At 39.2% G+C, this 17,678-nt stretch overlaps 3 protein-coding genes across 3 annotated transcripts; 2 read left to right on the top strand and 1 right to left on the bottom strand.

Annotated features, from left to right (window-relative positions):
- LOC145480928 (peroxisomal membrane protein PEX16-like) lies at positions 1–5,218 on the top strand. Its single transcript, XM_081459271.1, has one exon. It carries the CDS (start codon positions 611–613, stop codon positions 1,781–1,783), a length of 1,173 nt encoding a protein of 390 aa, XP_081315397.1. The 5' UTR covers positions 1–610; the 3' UTR covers positions 1,784–5,218.
- Positions 5,219–9,177: 3,959 nt separating this feature from the next.
- LOC145480927 (prostaglandin E2 receptor EP2 subtype-like) lies at positions 9,178–12,466 on the top strand. The gene is made up of 3 exons (XM_081459269.1): positions 9,178–10,158; positions 10,898–11,398; positions 11,971–12,466. The coding sequence occupies exons 1-3, from the start codon at positions 9,859–9,861 to the stop codon at positions 12,325–12,327; spliced, it is 1,158 nt and encodes a 385-aa protein (XP_081315395.1). The 5' UTR covers positions 9,178–9,858; the 3' UTR covers positions 12,328–12,466.
- A 1-nt stretch (position 12,467) lies between these two features.
- Positions 12,468–17,594, bottom strand: LOC145480925 (5-cytosine rRNA methyltransferase NSUN4-like). Its single transcript, XM_081459267.1, has 3 exons — positions 17,394–17,594; positions 15,596–16,099; positions 12,468–15,244 (listed from the first exon to the last, which is right to left on the bottom strand). The coding sequence occupies exons 1-3, from the start codon at positions 17,592–17,594 to the stop codon at positions 14,723–14,725; spliced, it is 1,227 nt and encodes a 408-aa protein (XP_081315393.1). The 3' UTR covers positions 12,468–14,722.
- Between the last annotated feature and the right edge of the window lie 84 nt (positions 17,595–17,678).

Raw genomic sequence — 17,678 nt, 5'->3', positions numbered from 1 at the left:
TTGCCGTTTGTGAATGTAACACTATAACTTCATAACACACACTTATTACCAAAATAGACTGAAATAAAACAAGTTTAGGACATTCTTTTCTACAGTATCTGTAAATGTTTGTTGGTTCAGTTCAGATAATCAGTCGCCTAGATAGCCAAAGAAAGTTTCAGATGTTTGCATTATTTAATTTTCCGGCCGCCATATTGGTGGAGCACAGAGCTCCACCAACATGGCGACTCCGTACTGGGCTCTAGCCTGCGAACAGGTTCCCGGTGAGCCCGAACGAAGCCCCGATCGCTTTGCTCTCCGAATTCTTCTGTTTCGTCCTCGCCGAAATTTTTTTCCGTCCTCGCCGGTAGCCTGTTCGCATGCTAACTGGGCTTTGTAAATTTGCGCAAAACATTTCGACGAATATCCGAAGTTTGGGAAAACGCGAAGACCCAAAACTTGGAGAAATGTCTTCTTTACCTATCTCCTATAACATTACAATTTCTTGACTTTATCCACTGAATAGTTTTCGATTTATTTTTTCGTTTCGTGACAGTGGAAACCATCTATTCGTGGACTTCGGTCGGATTCGTACCCAGGTTCCAGATGGTTTACAAGAAAATCATCCGTCATGCGCAGAAGGTCACTCAAAATCGAAAGTAAAATGGCGGACGGAAATGTGAGTCTTTCGAATTTGCTCCAAAAAACGCAAGAATTGATAACGCTGGGAACATCACAAGCAATCGTTCTTCAGAAGAAGTATCGAAGATTTGTTCTACACAATCCAGAGACCATTTCGAAGATCGAGTCTGTTTTGCGTGCGCTGTCGTACATTCTTTCCGGACGGTTTGGAGCTTCAGAAGCATTGTCGGAGCTCGTGTTTTCAGCCTCACAGCTTCTTACTCTGTTAAACGATGGGATATTTCGTGAAGGGAAAAGCAAGGTTACCTGTGATGTGACTTGTGTTAAACGACACCGCATCTTGTTATGGTTGACTGTGGTTGAATATTTAGAAGTGTTTATTGAGTTGGGTGCAAGCCGCTTGTGGGGAGAAGCAGGCAAATGGATCATTGTCGTCATCTTGCAGATCGCAAAGGCAGCTTTGAGATTCGTCCTGCTCTTCAAATATAAATCGGGCGTTCAGAGGACGCCTCTCATTCCTCCCCTTGACCGATCTAGCCTCTTGAAGCGCGAGGAAGCAGTTGACGAAGATTCAACAAATGCCGGAAGTGGGGAAGAGTTAGAAGAAGCACAACCCGAAGAAGAAGACGAACAAACCGACGTTGTTCCCGCGGAGTCAGTTTGGAGAGGTGCTCGGTCAGGAAGACTTGTAAGGTCCCTAAGTGCCACATCGAGTGGCTCCTCGCGTTCTTGGAAGCTCCCAAAGGAAACTTCTGAATCAAAAAGAGTATTTCAACCAACAGATCTGTCCAACAGAAGACTGTTCGCAGAAAGTCTGTACATCTGCAGACCTCTGATCCACATCACAAGTATGTTTGTGTTTGGACAAGCTTCATGGAAACCTTGGTTGCTTTCTTGCGGAGTTGATGTGACATCATTAGCAGCTATGGGTGACTCAAGCGACTTCAGTGAAGAGGAAAGATCAGAGCTGTCAAGAAGAACACTTCTTCTTCTGTTTTATCTTTTGAGGTCTCCATTTTATGATACCTACTCAAAAACAAGGATTCTTGGTTTCCTGAAGTTCATGAGTGACACTGTTCCAGGATTATCTTTTGCACTCAATCCACTGTTAGACTACCTTCCAACATGGCAGAAGATTTATTTCTACAACTGGAGTTCCTAGAATTCTTAAGAGGTTTGACTTGGAGATGGAGCAAAGGCAAGTTTGCATGTACATTTTCCAACTGTTATGTATGACTGGGCCCAAATTTGTTGAGAAAATGACTTTGTGGATAAACATTGGCCTGTTTTGTAATAATCTGTTAGAGTAATGTTTATGTTTTTGGTACTACTAAGGCAAAGAAAAGTCAGCCAATTGATTGGAATGACAAATTGTATCATGTTAATCTACATGTACCATAAACCATTGTGATTTAGATCACAGCATTTCAACTGTATACTGCTACCCTCACTAGACAATGAGGTTAAGTGTTTACCTGTCACAGTGGAAGCCTGTTAATCTGGTCACCAATGGGCCACAAAAATTCGGCCATATTAACAGGGTGGCTGTATTAAGGGGTTCTTGAAATATGAAAATGACTGACTGAGCTTTTGCTCTGACTGGAATAAAGTGGCCATAATAATGAGGTGGTCGTATTGATGAGGTGGCCGTAAGACGGGGTTCCACTGTATCCACCAAGAACTGGTTGGTTTTCAACAGCTCTGATTGGTGCCTTTAGATCCTCTCTGTTTCAGTGAGTCGTTCCCTCAACAAGGGAACCACAATTAGCCTCTTAATTCGTGGAAAAACATGCTAATGATTAAATGGAAGAACAGAGAAACTGAAGCAGTAATATTTTTATGCTCTATGTTAGTTATAAGAATTAGAAACAGATTAGTATATTTTAATCAGGAATTACTTGGCTGATACATGTATATGATTACAGATGAATTTTCTCAAGAATAAGTATGTTGCTGACTTCTTAGTTCAAGTGACTGCCTGGCTTGGGATTCAGTGAAGAAATTTTTCACTGATTTAATTCTTGAATCATGGATAAGACAGAATTTGTGTTTAGTTTTCGAAATAGATGCAGTGGCCTGACCAGGTACATGTACATGTGCTAGCTGGGTCACTGTTCAAGATTATGTGTTCTTCAGCATACAACTTCACACTTGCAATGCTACTCTCCATGCAGAAGCAGAAATGGGTACCGGCAAACTTTTACGGCAAACTAACAAAATGCTGAGGTTTCTCATCCAGGAGGAGTATCATCTCTCCCAGGCACTTTATGCTATGGATTACCTTCACTTTTCCAAGCAGTACTCTGAAATAATACGATCCAGATGAGCCTTGCTTTGATGGAATATGCCCTGAGAATGTCTACATGTACATGTATTGGAAATTAATTAAGTGAGCCGTAATTCTGATAAATACGGGAATACCTTCTGAAAGATTCTTTCAGAGCCCAGTGGCAAGAGAAAGTGGTGTTTACTGACTGTCCAGGAGTACTCTGTCTGGATGGGGTACTGGTCTACTCTAAGGAATTTCCCAACTTGGGTTCATTAGCTACTCTTAAATCAAGGACAGAAAGGACCTTTAAATTGATACAGTAAATTATTGAGCTTTATTGTTTAATACAACTCAGAAGCTGCCATGTAAATTAACAACATTCATAGGAAGTTATAAATAGAGCACTTGTTTATGCAGCTAATTATAATGTGATTGCTTTTAAACCTTAGTCATTATGGTGGCTTTTGTGTTAAATATCTGTTGTATTGAATAGTCAACTGCTACTTATAAACAGACACTTTCAATTAGTGGACTCTCAGTTATGCTCCTGGCCACAGGAATTAAAGGAGTCTGAGCTGAGCTTTTAGTAGTCTTTGGCGTGTCCGCTTATTGCAGGTTTTGTGCAACAAAATGGCATAATATTGGTGTCTGTGTCCGCTTAACAGAGGTGTCCACTAAATGCAGGTTTATTTTACAGTAAATGGGAGAAGGACATTTAGGGACTCAAGCTGGTGTCCAGTTAATAGAGGTTGTCCATTTAATATGGGGTCTGCTAATTACTATAGGTTTCACTGTAGTTTTAAATACAGCACAGCCAAGTTGGCTGTTAATCTAGTTTTTGATAGGTACAGTGTACCATAATGTTTTATAGCAACTGCAAATTTGAAATGAAAATTCTAAAAGGAGGCAGTCTACTAATCACCCCTGTTAGTACTATTGTGATTTCCCTTGGAATTGTGTGTCAGGGATGGGGGAAAGGGGATTAATTTAGAGTAACAGACTATAGGTAGTAAATATATACAATAAGTAAAGCTTATAAAAGGCATCACCAGTCGTTAGAATAGTTACAAATAATATTTATTAAACTTAATTACATTTTATTTACTCCGTCCTGAATGTGTATGATGAAGGTCTTGTTAACATCCTTAATATAGTAGTGCTTTGATTCTCACAGCTTCATTATGTCCTCTCTATAACCAAAACTTGACATCCACAGTACATTATTCCATTTGTTATCCAAAGTTTTGGAGGTGAATAATGTTAGAAATATTTGTATGTGGAGAGGTCAAAAGCTTCTCCGATATCTAGTGCCATATTTAATATTGAACAGCAGCCATCATTAACTGAGGAGCTCGATAAAATCATGTTGCCAGAAATGCACTTTCTTCTTTGTTGCATCATGCCATTGGCATCCATTCCCATTTCCTTCAAAGATTAGTTCCCTGTTATTTGAAAATTTGATTGACACGGATCTAGGATTTATGAATTAAATTAAATAAATTTAAAGTGCTTTCCATTGCTAATGTTTTAGTTAATATAAAAACTGGAGGATAGGTAATATAAACCGCAAACCTCTGAAAAGTTATAAAAACTGAAATCCCAATTCTGGGATTAGCTTCATCTTGATGGCCCTTAAATCTTTACCCTTCCCCAGAATGAGCCCAAGACGAATAAAGGCTCTCTCCTCTCTAAAAGAGGGTTGAAACCTTCGCTTTAGAAAGCCGCCGTGCGAGGTGAGTGCAGGCGCAAAGTCGAATGGGTCTGTCCTCCACGTAACCCTGCGCCTGCACTCAAGTTGTTCAGCGGATTCTTGCCACCCGAGGATACCCTTGAGCCTCAGCAGAGGAAGGAGTTATACTGGGACAAGTAGAGAGCTCCTGGGGGAGGGTGTCAAGAGGATGCCCTCAGGGCTCAGCATTTGGCCCATTATTATGGAACATTTTCCAGAGTGATTTAACTTGTCACATTAGTACACACCTTAGCATGTATGCAGATGATCACCAGTTCTATGATATGGGTAGTAAATACCTCTTGCTAACCGAGTTCGAGGTCCGTACTGTAAGTTACGGACCGAGTTTTTTCCCTTTCGATTTATGTCCCAAGCGCGAAGCGCGCGGGTCATAAATCGAAGGGGAAAAAACGAGGACCCGTAACTTACAGTACGGACCGAGATGACAAGGTTAGTTAGACATTTATTATATCTCTACTGTGATCTTGACGGGTTCGGAAACGATTTCTATTCACGCGGACTCGGAAAGGCTTCAAATTTCTGACGCACCTCGAAAGCAAAACGAGTCAGTTTGACACTGTTTTTAAGTCGTTAGCACGCTTTATTACATAATTTAGAGTATAAGAAAGTTCTAAACTTTCACTCGCTATAAAAGTTAAGAACACTTATTGATAAATCGCGAAACAGTTTGGCAACAAAACCAACTTTAAATTTTAGCGGACCGTACAGAAGAGTACGGCCTGCTAAATTGACCAATCACAGCGCGCGTACTAACTGAGAGATATAATAATATAGAAGATGTTCAAGCTAATCTGACAGTAAGTGCTAAGTGGCTTCCAACCTTAACACTTGGTAGAAAACGCAACTTAACTCTATAGAATTTTCATTGATGAAGAAGAAGTTCAATCCACCGATTGCCCGAAACTGCTTGGGGTATCAATAGACAAAGATTATTAACACTATTTGCAGGAAAGGCAGCCAACGTGTAGGAGTTCTAAGACTTCTAATGAGACTGAGGAACTTAATACCCACTAGCACTAAGCTGAACCTGTTCAAAGCTGCCATTCTACCTTATTTAACTTACTGTCACCTTGTCTGGCATTTCTGTCGTGCTAATGACAGAAGAAAATTGGAAAGAACAAAGGAAAGGCACTCTATTGCTATTTACCGTGACAATATGTCCAGCTATCACAGATTACTAGATATAGCAGATCTATGCACTCTACAAAACAGAAGGCTGCAGGACTTAGCTATTCTCATGACATGTACAAGGTTAAGAACAAAATATGCCCCAAGTATATCGCTGGCCTATTTCGAATATCCGAGAAGGAATACGCCTCGGGAAATAATGAATATTTTACCCCTAGATTTAGTACGTAATAACATATGGGAAGCACACTATCAGATATACTGCGACTAAGTTATGGATCTTGTACCAAGGAGTATTAGAAGTTCACCGACATTGTCAGCTTTTAAGAAAAGCATTCGCAAACTTGACTAGGATAGTTTGACTTGTAGTTGTGTTAGTAATTGCACTTTATCCGCTTCATCTTCTTAATGGCTTTTATGTAATTTTACTGATCTTAGTTATGCATTTTTATCTTATTTATATTTTTATATTGTAAAGATCTTTGATCAGTTTTTTAAACATAATATTAGATCTTGTTATTTTAATCTTTTATGTCAGTTTAAGTTTCCCCATTTAGTGGTTTTAAAACTGCTATTTTAGCCTGACACTTTTATAAAGAGAATTTTAAAAAGGAGGTGAACCTCAGACCCAAAAATCCTGCCATTAACAGATCTTATTAAGCCCTCGCGCACATAAACCCATTGGCTTATATTTAGTTTTAGCTCTTAAAAATATTATGAATTAAAGTACTTTTGACTATTAAGACCTCCACTGATCTCTACTGTTGGGTTGTTTGCTACTAGATGTCTTATTTTGACGGGTTAATTGCCGGAAGAACATTTGGCCAGTTATGACGTCGCATTCTTCTGCACAAGGAGTATCGCAATAGCTTCCGCGTGTCTCTTGTTTATCGTTCCTTTGCTCAAAAGTCGGTCTCTGTCCAAACAAACAGAGGTTGTTCAGTTGTTGGAACGCTCCATGTGCGACAAGGAAACAGTCGTGGGTTATATAGGTATGTGCGGCACCAAACTGGCCCAAAGGGTATGGTTTTTCAGCCGTTTTGGTCATAAATAGGGTATCGATTTTGGCCATTTTGGTCTTAAATAGGGTAAAGTTTTAGCACTCTGGTCTTGAATTGGGTATGTTTGTTAGAAGACGCTACTTTTTCATCATTATCAATAGGACCGTTAACAAAAGCCCTTCATAACTTATGCTTAGGGCAACTGTGCCAGCCGCAGTGGTCATAAATAAGGTATCAAATTTTTGGCCAGGTCATAAATAGGGAAGCAAAAATCGCAGATTTTGGTCATAAATAGGGTAAGGGTTTTGAAAAGTGGGCCGCACACCCCAACCCAACTTTTCTGGGAGTACCTCCGGGGTTTTTAGGGAAACTGGACATAAGATCAAGCAACTCGCGGTTTTCATTGCGTTGAATTGGTACGGTTTTTTTTTCCAATTAAAAGTTTGACTTCTTGTAAGTGCTACACGATAAAGCAGTTAAAACGCTTGCTATTTGTATAAGTCGCGACCATGAGCTCCTGTAGCGACATATTACTGTATAGAGAGTTAAGATTTTAAGAAAAACTATTAGTTAAGGATTTTTCCCGTATAACATTATAATAAATTATTTCTAACTCGGGGGTGAAATAAAAGTTTTTGTTGTCGTTGTCGTGTCGTCATACTGCTATGGGCATTTTTAAAAAAATTTGGTCATTAGTTAACCGGCTTTCACTGAGCTACATACCATAGTGCTCCAATCTAGTGCCTTAGTGACTGTAAGAGGCCTCCTAAATTAAACACCACTCAGTCAAGAGATTTTTTATAAAATCGTAATGAGTTGATTAGGGCTCTCTTACCAATAAACACCTTGTAATGAGCGCTGCAACTTTAATGTCGTAAGTTTTAATTATCGCTCCTAGTCCAATAGGCGCCTCCTACAAATAGACTGATTAGACAAGTGAATTATGTATATTCGGCTTTCTCAACGGAACATTAAACATATTGATTTGGAATTAACGAGACTGATTCTGATTATGAGAATCCCTATTGTTACGGTATGACGGTCTTTAGAGGTTAATCGAGTCATTTGGGTAACGGCCCCCATTCTAATAAACGCCCCCTAATTCTAATAACATTACTAATGCTGGGAGCAATCTCTCTTTAGCTCAAAAACCGCGGATTTTGGAGCTAAAGAAAGACTGCTCGCAGGCTACCAGTGTAGCAAATTTAGTTTAGTTATGGACGGAACACGATTTGTTTTGTTATTTTACGCATTATTTTTGTTATTTTGTCCATTCAAGCAGATTTACCCGAATTCACAGCTTGAAGCTGAACACTTTGGAGATCGATTTCAATGATAAAAATAATAAGCTCCCTGCATGTGCCGGCGAAATAAGCTCTGTGTCTGCAATGAACGGCTTCCCTTGGGATGCTAAAACTTCATTAATAAGGGCTTCACTTGATGTTTACGATAACTTAAATGTTGGCCACTACTAATTTCTCGGTTTCTTATAGTAAACTAAGGCACAAAACTTCGTTTAGCCCTAAGGGGTGTATATGTACTCCCGTAAATGGCGTATATGGGGAGGTGCTATCGGATAGTATAGTTTTTGGCCTCTCTGTCCTAAACAGGCTATATAATTTTACTCCGTTCTGAGCCCGGTCTAAACAGGATATTGTTACGCAATTGTCTTCGCCGACTAAATCCAATTGTTTATACTGTGTAATAGTAGTCCGAAAATGTTGTCGATTTATCATTGACGAAAACCCTGCGGGAAAAAGAAAAGAAAAATAAATAGCATGACAAGTAATTAAAACATCCGGCGCTAATTGAAAAGTGAATTTGCATGCCAACTATCAATTGAACACGCTAAAAACCTTTCTTGGCTTGGATTGTTTGAGGGAATTTGGTATTGAAACTGTGTGTATGTATACTTAAATATGTATACTAAAACTACCCAATATTACTTTGAAAAAGCTTTGAAATATCAGCAAAATCTTGTATTTTTTTTTCCTTATTTTTCCTCGTCTTGTCTTGAATTAATTCTTAATTGTTTACTTTACATTCCTAGAAACAAATACGAAAGCTCGAATCAATTATTGAGCACAACCCATTAAGCAGAAAAGTAGTATCTCTACCCAGATTCGGTGCAATTATGTTTTACGAACGAAAGGTTCACAAAACAATAGCCTTCAAGACTTTAATACGCAACTAACACGTCAGAAGATGTAGGTCGTTAGTGCTGTCATCTAATGATTTATGAGCTGCCAAAGCGTGCCAGTCAAATAAATTCCTTGTGTTTTAATAGCAATGTAAAAGTTACCACCATTGTATATATATCTATATACCCACTCTTTAAAGTGAGGTTGTGATCACCGGCAGGTGCTTTTTATATCAAATAACACCGTGCTGACTCTGAAAATGACTTGGGTCTGTATTTAGATATTGTTCGCTGATTTGCTTAAACTTATTAGTTGAACCGAAGCGGAAGATCGTTTCAGCTTAGAACACAAACGTGACGTATTGACAATATCGGGCTGATATGATTGGACGAAAGGACCACAGCTGCAAGTCCTTTATTTGCTTTAAAAAGTGAAATGTGTTATAGTTGGTTATATCTCCTTACATGCCTTTTTGGTCCTAAAACTCTCACTGAGGTGTGAATTGAGATAAAGTTGTCCGCCTTGGTGGCAAATTCAGTAATCAAGGCGAGGATTTAATAGCCGGCACACCTCGGTCTCTCTAAAAGGTCTGACTTTGTTGTAGTTTTTTCTTCGTTTGTAATTTTAAGGATCATTTAATTTTGTACCATGGCTGGATCATGGACATGTATATTTGTATGCGGATCGAAAAAATCTAAAGATGGCCCTGAAGACTTCCATTTCAGATAATGGGCATAGATGAGTGAACTTAAAAGAATCAAGGAAAGGAAAAAGCTTCAAGTGATAGTGGACGTTACTCGCACGAAACGGACAATAGCACAAGAACTTTCAAGTATTTTCAAGCAGTTTTAAGAAAAGCACTAGAGCACTGCTTATTTTATTTTATTTTATTTTACTATTTTTTTTTTTTTTCAATTGTGGTTGGAAAAAAAAAAGTCAATAACAGGAATGGCAAATTTAACCGTATCTCAAGACCTACCAACAAATGAATCAGCTGAGCAAACACAAGAGAATTCAGCCAACTTCATCGTCGGAATTGTGCTGCTTGTAAGCGCGTTCGTCGGCTGCAGTTTGGCCGTGCTAGCCCTTGGAAGAGACTTCTTTATCGGCAAAAATCCTCCGGTGGTTTTTGTGGGCGCTTTAGTATGGGTCGATTTTATTGGATTGCTGTCAACGGTAGTCCTTGTTTTCCAAGGCTTTGTAAAAGGAGGAGAATGGATAGCGAAGTCACCACAATGTAGCTTACAGGTTTGTAAATATGATAAAAGAGCGCATTTTGTTTTTGCTTTGTTTCGTTGTTTTTTATTCTTTTTTCAAAGTTTTCTTTTTTTCTACTGGTTCTTCCTTTTTTCCTTTTGTGTTTCAGCGGTGCTCCCCGTGCTGTTGGTAAAAGATGCAAAATTCTTAGTATTTGTTTTTTTCTCGGTACTGATCTACAATAAACAAAATATAATAATTTCAAGGGGCTACTCAAAGGGATTCGTAATTACACTTGCTTTGTTTTAGATCCGTACTCGTTATACTTTTTATACTTCAATCAGCGGGCATTTTTCACCATATTCAAAACAATTCAGTCGCCTCTAGGTCAATTTGCAGGAGCGTTCAAGCATAGTTAGTAGAGGAGAGGTTCAAGTTACAGATGTTAGCTGACCTCGATTCACAGCGCGGAAAAAATGACAAGACCCGGAGAGACGTTACTGAGGGTACCTCCTTTATACGAATTCTAGAGTTAATTCGAAGGCTGATACAGTGGAACCCCGCCTTACAGTCAACCTGCTGATACCATCACCTCGTTATTATATATGGCCACTTTATTCTGGCTCGAACAAAAGCTCAGTCAGTCATTTTCTTATTCAAAGAACCCCTTTAATACGGCCAGTCCGTTAAGACGGCCGTGTTTTTGTGGCCCGTTGGTGACTGTATTTGATTCGAAATTTTCCAGTGAAGTATGAAGTTAATTGGAATCATTTTTATTTTCCCTTCACAGGCGTTCTTTACCACTTCGTTTGGTTTATCGTCAGGCGCTGTAGTCACCCTCATGTCTTTAGACCGTGTGGTGTCGCTTTACAAACCTTTCTTCTATAAACGACACGCTACTCCTTGCCTTACGCGGACACTTTGTATAATTCCCACGCTGTTTTGTATGACATTGGCAGCCCTCCCCTTCGCTGGTATTGGGCAATATAAGTTTAATCAAACTTCTAGATCTTTTTGTAATTTTGACTGGTTCCCCACCACTCTCGCAGACACAGTTTACATCCTCGCTATAGCTGCATGTGGAGTACTTCTTATATCGCTCATGACGTTATCGAATATCGTCGTGTTTGTCATTGTAGTAAGGATACGAATGCGAATGGCTGCGGTTTTACCATCGGAAATAAATGCCCGGCGCCGAGCGCGGAGGATTACTTTCTGCCAAGAGGAGCGCATGGCAAAGTTTGTGGCTCTGGTATCCATTGTTTTTCTCGTTACTTGGTTACCATTAACGGTAAGTTCATGTGCAATATGTTGTCTTGGAAACCATTTTCATACATTCTCGTCCCCAGAGCCTCCGTTTCTTTTGGTCACGTGGTCGACGAAACGGAGTAACGAAATTGTAAAACGAGTAGCACTGGTATGGAGACGAGAATTGTCGCTAGACTTGTGACTGCAAGATTATGCCTAACTCGTGTCTTGATTCAAAACCTTCATCGCATGCTCTACCTGCTCGAGGAATCCGAAGCCACGAGTAGTAATAAGGTATCGTTCATAAAATGCAGTGGGGGATCTTTAATTCGTCGCAGCTCCAGGACTTTTTCCTATATCTAATGTAGGGAACGTGGCTACGAAGGTTAGTTGATTGGCTAACTATTCGGTTAGTCAAAGGGGCCGGGGTGGAGGGGAGGTAATGGGGAGGTGAGATTTTACATCGCAGTGACGTTGAAAGCCCTCTGGTCATATTTTTGAAAAATGATGTGCCTTTAACTTGCTTGAGTCCACAACTTCCACTCCAATCAGCTATTTTTTACTGAAAAATAATAAATGTAATTTTGCATCCTTTTTACCATCTTTCCTTGACAGCTTCGCCTCTTCTGTAATGTATTCCGAGCGTATCCTAGCAACTGGCTAGACAATTTCTGCCTCAGACTCATTATAGTCAGTTTCTTTCTGGATCCGTTTACTTATGTACTTTTCAAGAAGAATTTCAAAAGGAATTTAAAGCGTTCCATCACTGACTTGGCAGACTTCCTCAGCGATGTTGGATTTAATAAGAGCCTCAAGAGACAGATCACACGAGGGGATAGTGAGGCCGGAACTGAAATGCCGGCCAACATGTCTGGGTTTGGACTCGGAAAGATTGGAGAAGCAACGGTGATTGAAGCTGATCAGCCTCGCATTTTAGAGACTGAAACTCCTGTCTCTAAATCAACAAGTTGAAAGATCTAATAGAAATAATAATTTAAAAAAACGTGCGACGGACTCATTAATTAGCACGTTCAATGCAAAGCAGTTTTTAATTTGAAAGAGAGAAAAGAATAGTATCGTTCACGTTTAAAATTTTGAAATTTAAAAAAAAAATTAATAATAATGTTTATCTTAATAATTATATGTATTTTAGCTTTTTATCTTAGGAACTAGCTTATAGTGTAGGACAGATGAAGCTTAGAGTAGGTGTAGGTGTCATATATTAGTACGGACTTTTAGTCGAGCTAGAATACTATGACACGTGAATAAAGTTGGATTGATTGATTGATTGATTGATTGATTGATTGACTGATTGATTGATTGATTGGATGATTGATTGAATGATTGATTGGATGATTGATTGACGTTCTATAACCTTCTTGTACTCCTCCGCAAGTAACTCTTCCCAGAAAAGGATTCATCTCAATATCAGTCATACAAAGTCTATTGATAATTAAAATAACCTAGTCTTCAACGGGCCTCCATCTCCGCGTACTAGCACTGGAAAGAGGAGGAGGAGAGAGGGCCTGAATTCCTTCATTTCCCTTTCCAGTCAGCATCTGCACATAGGCTCATAGGCTCACCGGTACAGTGCTCTACCAACTGAGCTATCAGCCCAACTGGTTGTAAAGATGTCGGTGAAATATGTATGGGAACAGGGCTGTAGCTAGTAACAAGCAAACTGAGGCAGTCATCATAAACCATGCCTCAATCATAATTTTTCATGGACCTTCCCTCAGTGATAATTTTTCATGGACCTTGCCTCAGCCAAATTTTTTTCTGGCATCGGTCCTGTGGGAAATAACAAAATTAGCTGTTATGGTAAATGCAATTTCTGACAATTGAGCGACGAATTAGTCAGAAATCATTATTCTGACGGCGCGATGGAGAGGCACGCAGGGTGTCATGGGGCGTTTAGGGACTATTTAGACCATTTAACAATTAGACCCATAGCCCGCAATAGCCCATGAGGCGAAGCTGAATGGGCTATTGACCCATGGCCCTTGAGGGTGAAGGGTCTAATTGTTTTAGTATCACCCAACTAGTCGGACAGAAAAGGCAACAATAAAGTTAGCAAGTGCAAGTTGAAGAAATATTTATTTGGGAACAAAGCGAAAGAAAGCGTCACGCTTGATTGCGCCAATTTTGCTACTCGAGGACTATTACTAATAGTCCTTTGGTAGCGCAGCTAATTAAAATGCAGGATTTGCATTAGTCCACTAGTTGGGTGATACTAATCTAGGTTAGTCAGTCTTTGTGTTCGTCCTCTTCTTTTATTAAGCTTTTGTTATAACAGCCTGTATGTATAATTGTAAAATTCTAGACTATTGAGTTTGTACTCTTTCCTCGGGGTCTCGTGCTACTGCATTAGACGAGGAATACGTTTCCACGTATTGTTTGGCCACATCTAAAGTGCCTAAAGGGTGTTTTTTTTTATTGGGTTTTCGTTACTGGCGTAGCATAAGTTCCACCGATAATTTTTAGAACCGATAGTTGTGATTTCCAAGGATACAGACTATCTTACAAGACGGAATACATCTACATCAGATGACTGACTGATGCATCCTCAATAAACTATTTACATTGAACGTCTCCGGTCTTAGTGTAGTCAGAATGTTGGGTTTTACATTAATTGTTTTGGTGCGGTTTCTGTGGTTACTTAGTTATCGGTTGTGCAAGCAAGATAGTACGCAACTTTTCGGAAGTTTTCGGAGCAATCTCGTGAGACCGAAATATCACAGTGACTACTTTTTACACGACAGGGAATTTTCAGAAAATGAAGAGAATTTCTATGGAAAATATTGCTGGAGAGAAAGGTCTTGTTCCCCAGCAACTTTTTCCTTGCAAGTCTCTTTAATTTTTAAAAATTCAAGCCATAATATAAAATCTCATTCTTTAAGCCTCAAAGTTAACCATTTTGATATTTCCAACTAGCTTTTTTCCATTTCTGGCATTCTTAAAGTTACAGCCCATAATTTTATGAAAAGTAAATCACATGATGGCCCAGCTGCAAAGGGCCTATTTCTTAGTCAACATCCTATAAGATTGTGCACGCTCAAAGCCGTCATTCCATTTAACAATTGGATTATGAGTTCGAGATTTCTATGTGGATGAAGGCCTCATCAACAATCACCTCATAGAAATCATGAGCGAATAATCTAATTGTTTAAATAGCAGAATTCTAACTGAAATTAATGCAAATTAACCAGCAATAAAATGAGGAGTTAAACTGGACTCTGTCCAATGCAAATTAGTTTAGGGTACAAGTTTTTTGAACTTTCAAGGAGAAATTTATTGCTTATAAAAAGATTCAGAAGACAACTAAAATGCTACAGAAGAAGAACTACTGTGGAACTTAGACTTTGAACTATAAATCATATTCAGATTCCAAACCAACCCGTTGCAGCTTACAAAAATACATTGGGCCCCAGTTCTTTGCCTTTGAAGGTAGTACCAGAACACCGTTCTTCGTCGTTCTGTAATTGAACATTTCTGCCAACACATGATTTGTAAACTGTGAATTCACTACTTCAACGTTGAGCTGACTGTTCTCAGAACATTTTGACAAAACCTCATCTACAACTCCGTCATTTTCTAATGGTGACATTGAACAAGTAGAATAAACCACTATTCCACCAGGAATAAGTGTTTGTAATGCAGACATGAGCAGTTTCTTCTGCACATTGGCATTTGCCTTGGAGTGTTCAACTGACCAGAAGCTGAATTCAAAGTTTGTTTGTAAATTGTGCCTTTCAGATGAACATGGTACATCAAGAAGGACTCTGTCATAAGTGCATGCTTCATATTCGCCATATTTGAAGCCAGTCAGGTTTCTAACTTGCACCAAGTCCTTGGTTTTGGAAATCTTTGGTATGTAGTCTTTAATTACCTAGCAGATGACAAGTGTTAATACAAAAGATGGTCAAAATACACACCAAGACAATGAATACCGGAATGAAGGTTATTTTGGGGTCCTGAGTGGCAAAATAATCTTGTTTAAATAATTAACTCAAGCATATTTAAATTCTCATGGTTGAGTGCCTGAGAATAAATTGAGTACAGCCTTGACAAAGGCCTTTGTGTACATAGCTTGTTTCCCTTTCAAGAGGTCTTAACTCATGCAGAATTTGCCAGGCGCACTCCCTTGAGTAAATTAAAATCCTTGGGGTTTATCTTGGGGAAAGCATGTTCACCTTGCTGTAATCACGGTGATATTTCAATCAAATCTGGTCAAACCTACCTTAATGAGATTTGCCCTTCTGTGGTTTGCAACTTCACTAGCAACAAGACAACCTTTGGTTGACAGGAACTGTGATATGAGGACACTTTTACCTCCAGGAGCAGCACACATGTCTAGTACTGTGCTTTTAGGAAAAACGTCAAGAGCTAAGACAGGCAGGAGAGAGGAAGCATCCAGAAGATAATAATCAAAATATCTGTTATTTGTTTCTCCTTGTTTTGGAAATCCAACATTTTCTGAACTTGGAAAGTAACAAGGCAACTGGAACTGATTTTGGCTATCTTCAAGTATAGGTGTTTTGTTAAAAGATGATACGTAATGAAGCTTTGCTGCCACTGAAGAGAGCTTTTCGTGAGCTTCCTTATGGGCAGAAAACTTGTTTACTACCGCACAATGCTGGGTTGGTAGCTTCAGTGACTCAAAAATTAATGGCCAGTCTTCACGAAATTGCTCTGAATAAAAGGTTTGGAAGTTCTCCAAAGATGATGCCTTTTTTCTTTGCATCTGTCAATCAATGAAAAATACTCAGAGTCAGTTATGAGTATAAATTGCTAGAGGTGGTGTGGGTTTGTGGTTTAGCACTGGATTTGAAATCTGGAGGCCCATGGTTCAAAGCCTCTGTTTTCAAGTCACAATGTCACAAATAACAGTGTTCTCTCTTAATAATAATAATAATAATAAACAATAACTTTATTTAAGTATCGAATGTATTTAGCACCACTGTGCTAATTGGGGACACTGTAAAATAAGTAACCAAATATTGCAAATAGAAAAACTATTAAGAATCCCAACTGGTGCAAGGCTCACCAGTTGGCTATTTACACAACACAGTCAAGGAATTGAACTCGGGACTACCTACAACAAATCCAGACAGCAGTAGGGTAGAGGATTTGAACCAGGGACCTCCAGATTTCAAATCCAGTGCCCTAAACCACCGGGCCATGCCACCTCCCTTGATGTCTTCTAGAGCTTCACTATGATTTCCCAGTAACTTTTTCATATGTCCTCTACCCCTCCTACATGTTGTCAAATTCTCACACAAGTAAGAACCCCGGAGGGAGGACACCCATGTAAAAAGGACAGGGGTGCTCATCAGAAATTTTGAAAAGAACCTCTAAGGTACCAAGATCCTGTTTTGTGGACGTGTGGCTTGAAATTTTTCACCCCTAAGAGGTACCAACTCTAGAACAAAACATCATCTCCTGTCATATTTGTTCCTCTCGATACTCTAGAAGGTACCGCAAAAGCTCCCGCTCTGGTTCCTATGAGGCTGAACAACCTAAGACATATTGAAACCACTATTTAAACCCCTAAAAGGTACAACAAGCACCCCCATCCTTTTCATATGGGAGTCTCCCCCCCCACCCTCCCCCCCCCCAGTAACAACCTCTAACATCAAATTTATGAATATAGCAAAGTTAAAATACTAAACAAAGGATTACACCAAATTTGAGGTTTGTAGCTACTCTGAAAAGCGCCCAGTCGCGTTCTTTAATTTTCCAATTACTTGTCTATAATTTTTTTCTGCCAATTTGTAAGCCATGCTACTTCGCTGGAAAAAAAAAACAGCAACCATAAGCAAAATGTATGGAAAACTAACCAAGCGACTGGACCAGCACAGTCAGTTCCTTCAAATTTGTTTACTTCAATTTTTTTGTCTAGTATCTTCACCTTGAAATTTATAAATTGTCCAGAATTCGATTTTAAGAAAATTACCGGTATTTTTTCATTGGATTCCCATTCGAGGGACCCGGGATTACTGTACAAAAAAAAAACTTTATAAGGTCTATTGTCTCACCTTCCATGATTTCTTCTTGTAATACCTCTTAATGAAAGTCCGGCAGGGAGTTACAAAACTATTTTGTGAAGAAATTCGTCGAAACATCCTCTTGTAAAGGTGGTCGATAGCAGAAATAACAAGGCGTTCTTTGAACTGCGTGAGGACTAAGCACTGTTTTTTCACGGTGCTCGTTTGAAGACTGGAAGCGAATGAAGTCATTCCCAAACTGGAAGAAGCACGTATTGAAAAATTTTCGGTAAGGATCTAGAACAGGGAAATAATTCTCTGCTTCAAGATTTCATC

The sequence above is a fragment of the Orbicella franksi genome, chromosome 3, assembly GCF_964199315.1.
Source record: "Orbicella franksi chromosome 3, jaOrbFran1.1, whole genome shotgun sequence".
Taxonomy (NCBI): Eukaryota; Metazoa; Cnidaria; class Anthozoa; order Scleractinia; family Merulinidae; genus Orbicella; species Orbicella franksi.
This window is presented reverse-complemented; position numbering and strand designations above follow the sequence as displayed.

What these genes read in the sequence shown, in the direction of transcription:
- LOC145480928 (XM_081459271.1), top strand. Translation starts at nt 611, where the DNA reads ATGCGCAGAAGGTCACTCAAAATCGAAAGTAAAATGGCGGACGGAAAT.
- LOC145480927 (XM_081459269.1), top strand. Translation starts at nt 9,859, where the DNA reads ATGGCAAATTTAACCGTATCTCAAGACCTACCAACAAATGAATCAGCT. An exon ending in CACCACAATGTAGCTTACAG is followed by an intron (nt 10,159 to 10,897) that starts GTTTGTAAATAT and finishes TTCCCTTCACAG; the next exon opens with GCGTTCTTTACCACTTCGTT. An exon ending in TTACTTGGTTACCATTAACG is followed by an intron (nt 11,399 to 11,970) that starts GTAAGTTCATGT and finishes TTTCCTTGACAG; the next exon opens with CTTCGCCTCTTCTGTAATGT.
- LOC145480925 (XM_081459267.1), bottom strand. Translation starts at nt 17,594, where the DNA reads ATGACTTCATTCGCTTCCAGTCTTCAAACGAGCACCGTGAAAAAACAG. An exon ending in ACAAGAAGAAATCATGGAAG is followed by an intron (nt 16,100 to 17,393) that starts GTGAGACAATAG and finishes ATTGATTGACAG; the next exon opens with ATGCAAAGAAAAAAGGCATC. An exon ending in GAAGGGCAAATCTCATTAAG is followed by an intron (nt 15,245 to 15,595) that starts GTAGGTTTGACC and finishes GTCATCTGCTAG; the next exon opens with GTAATTAAAGACTACATACC.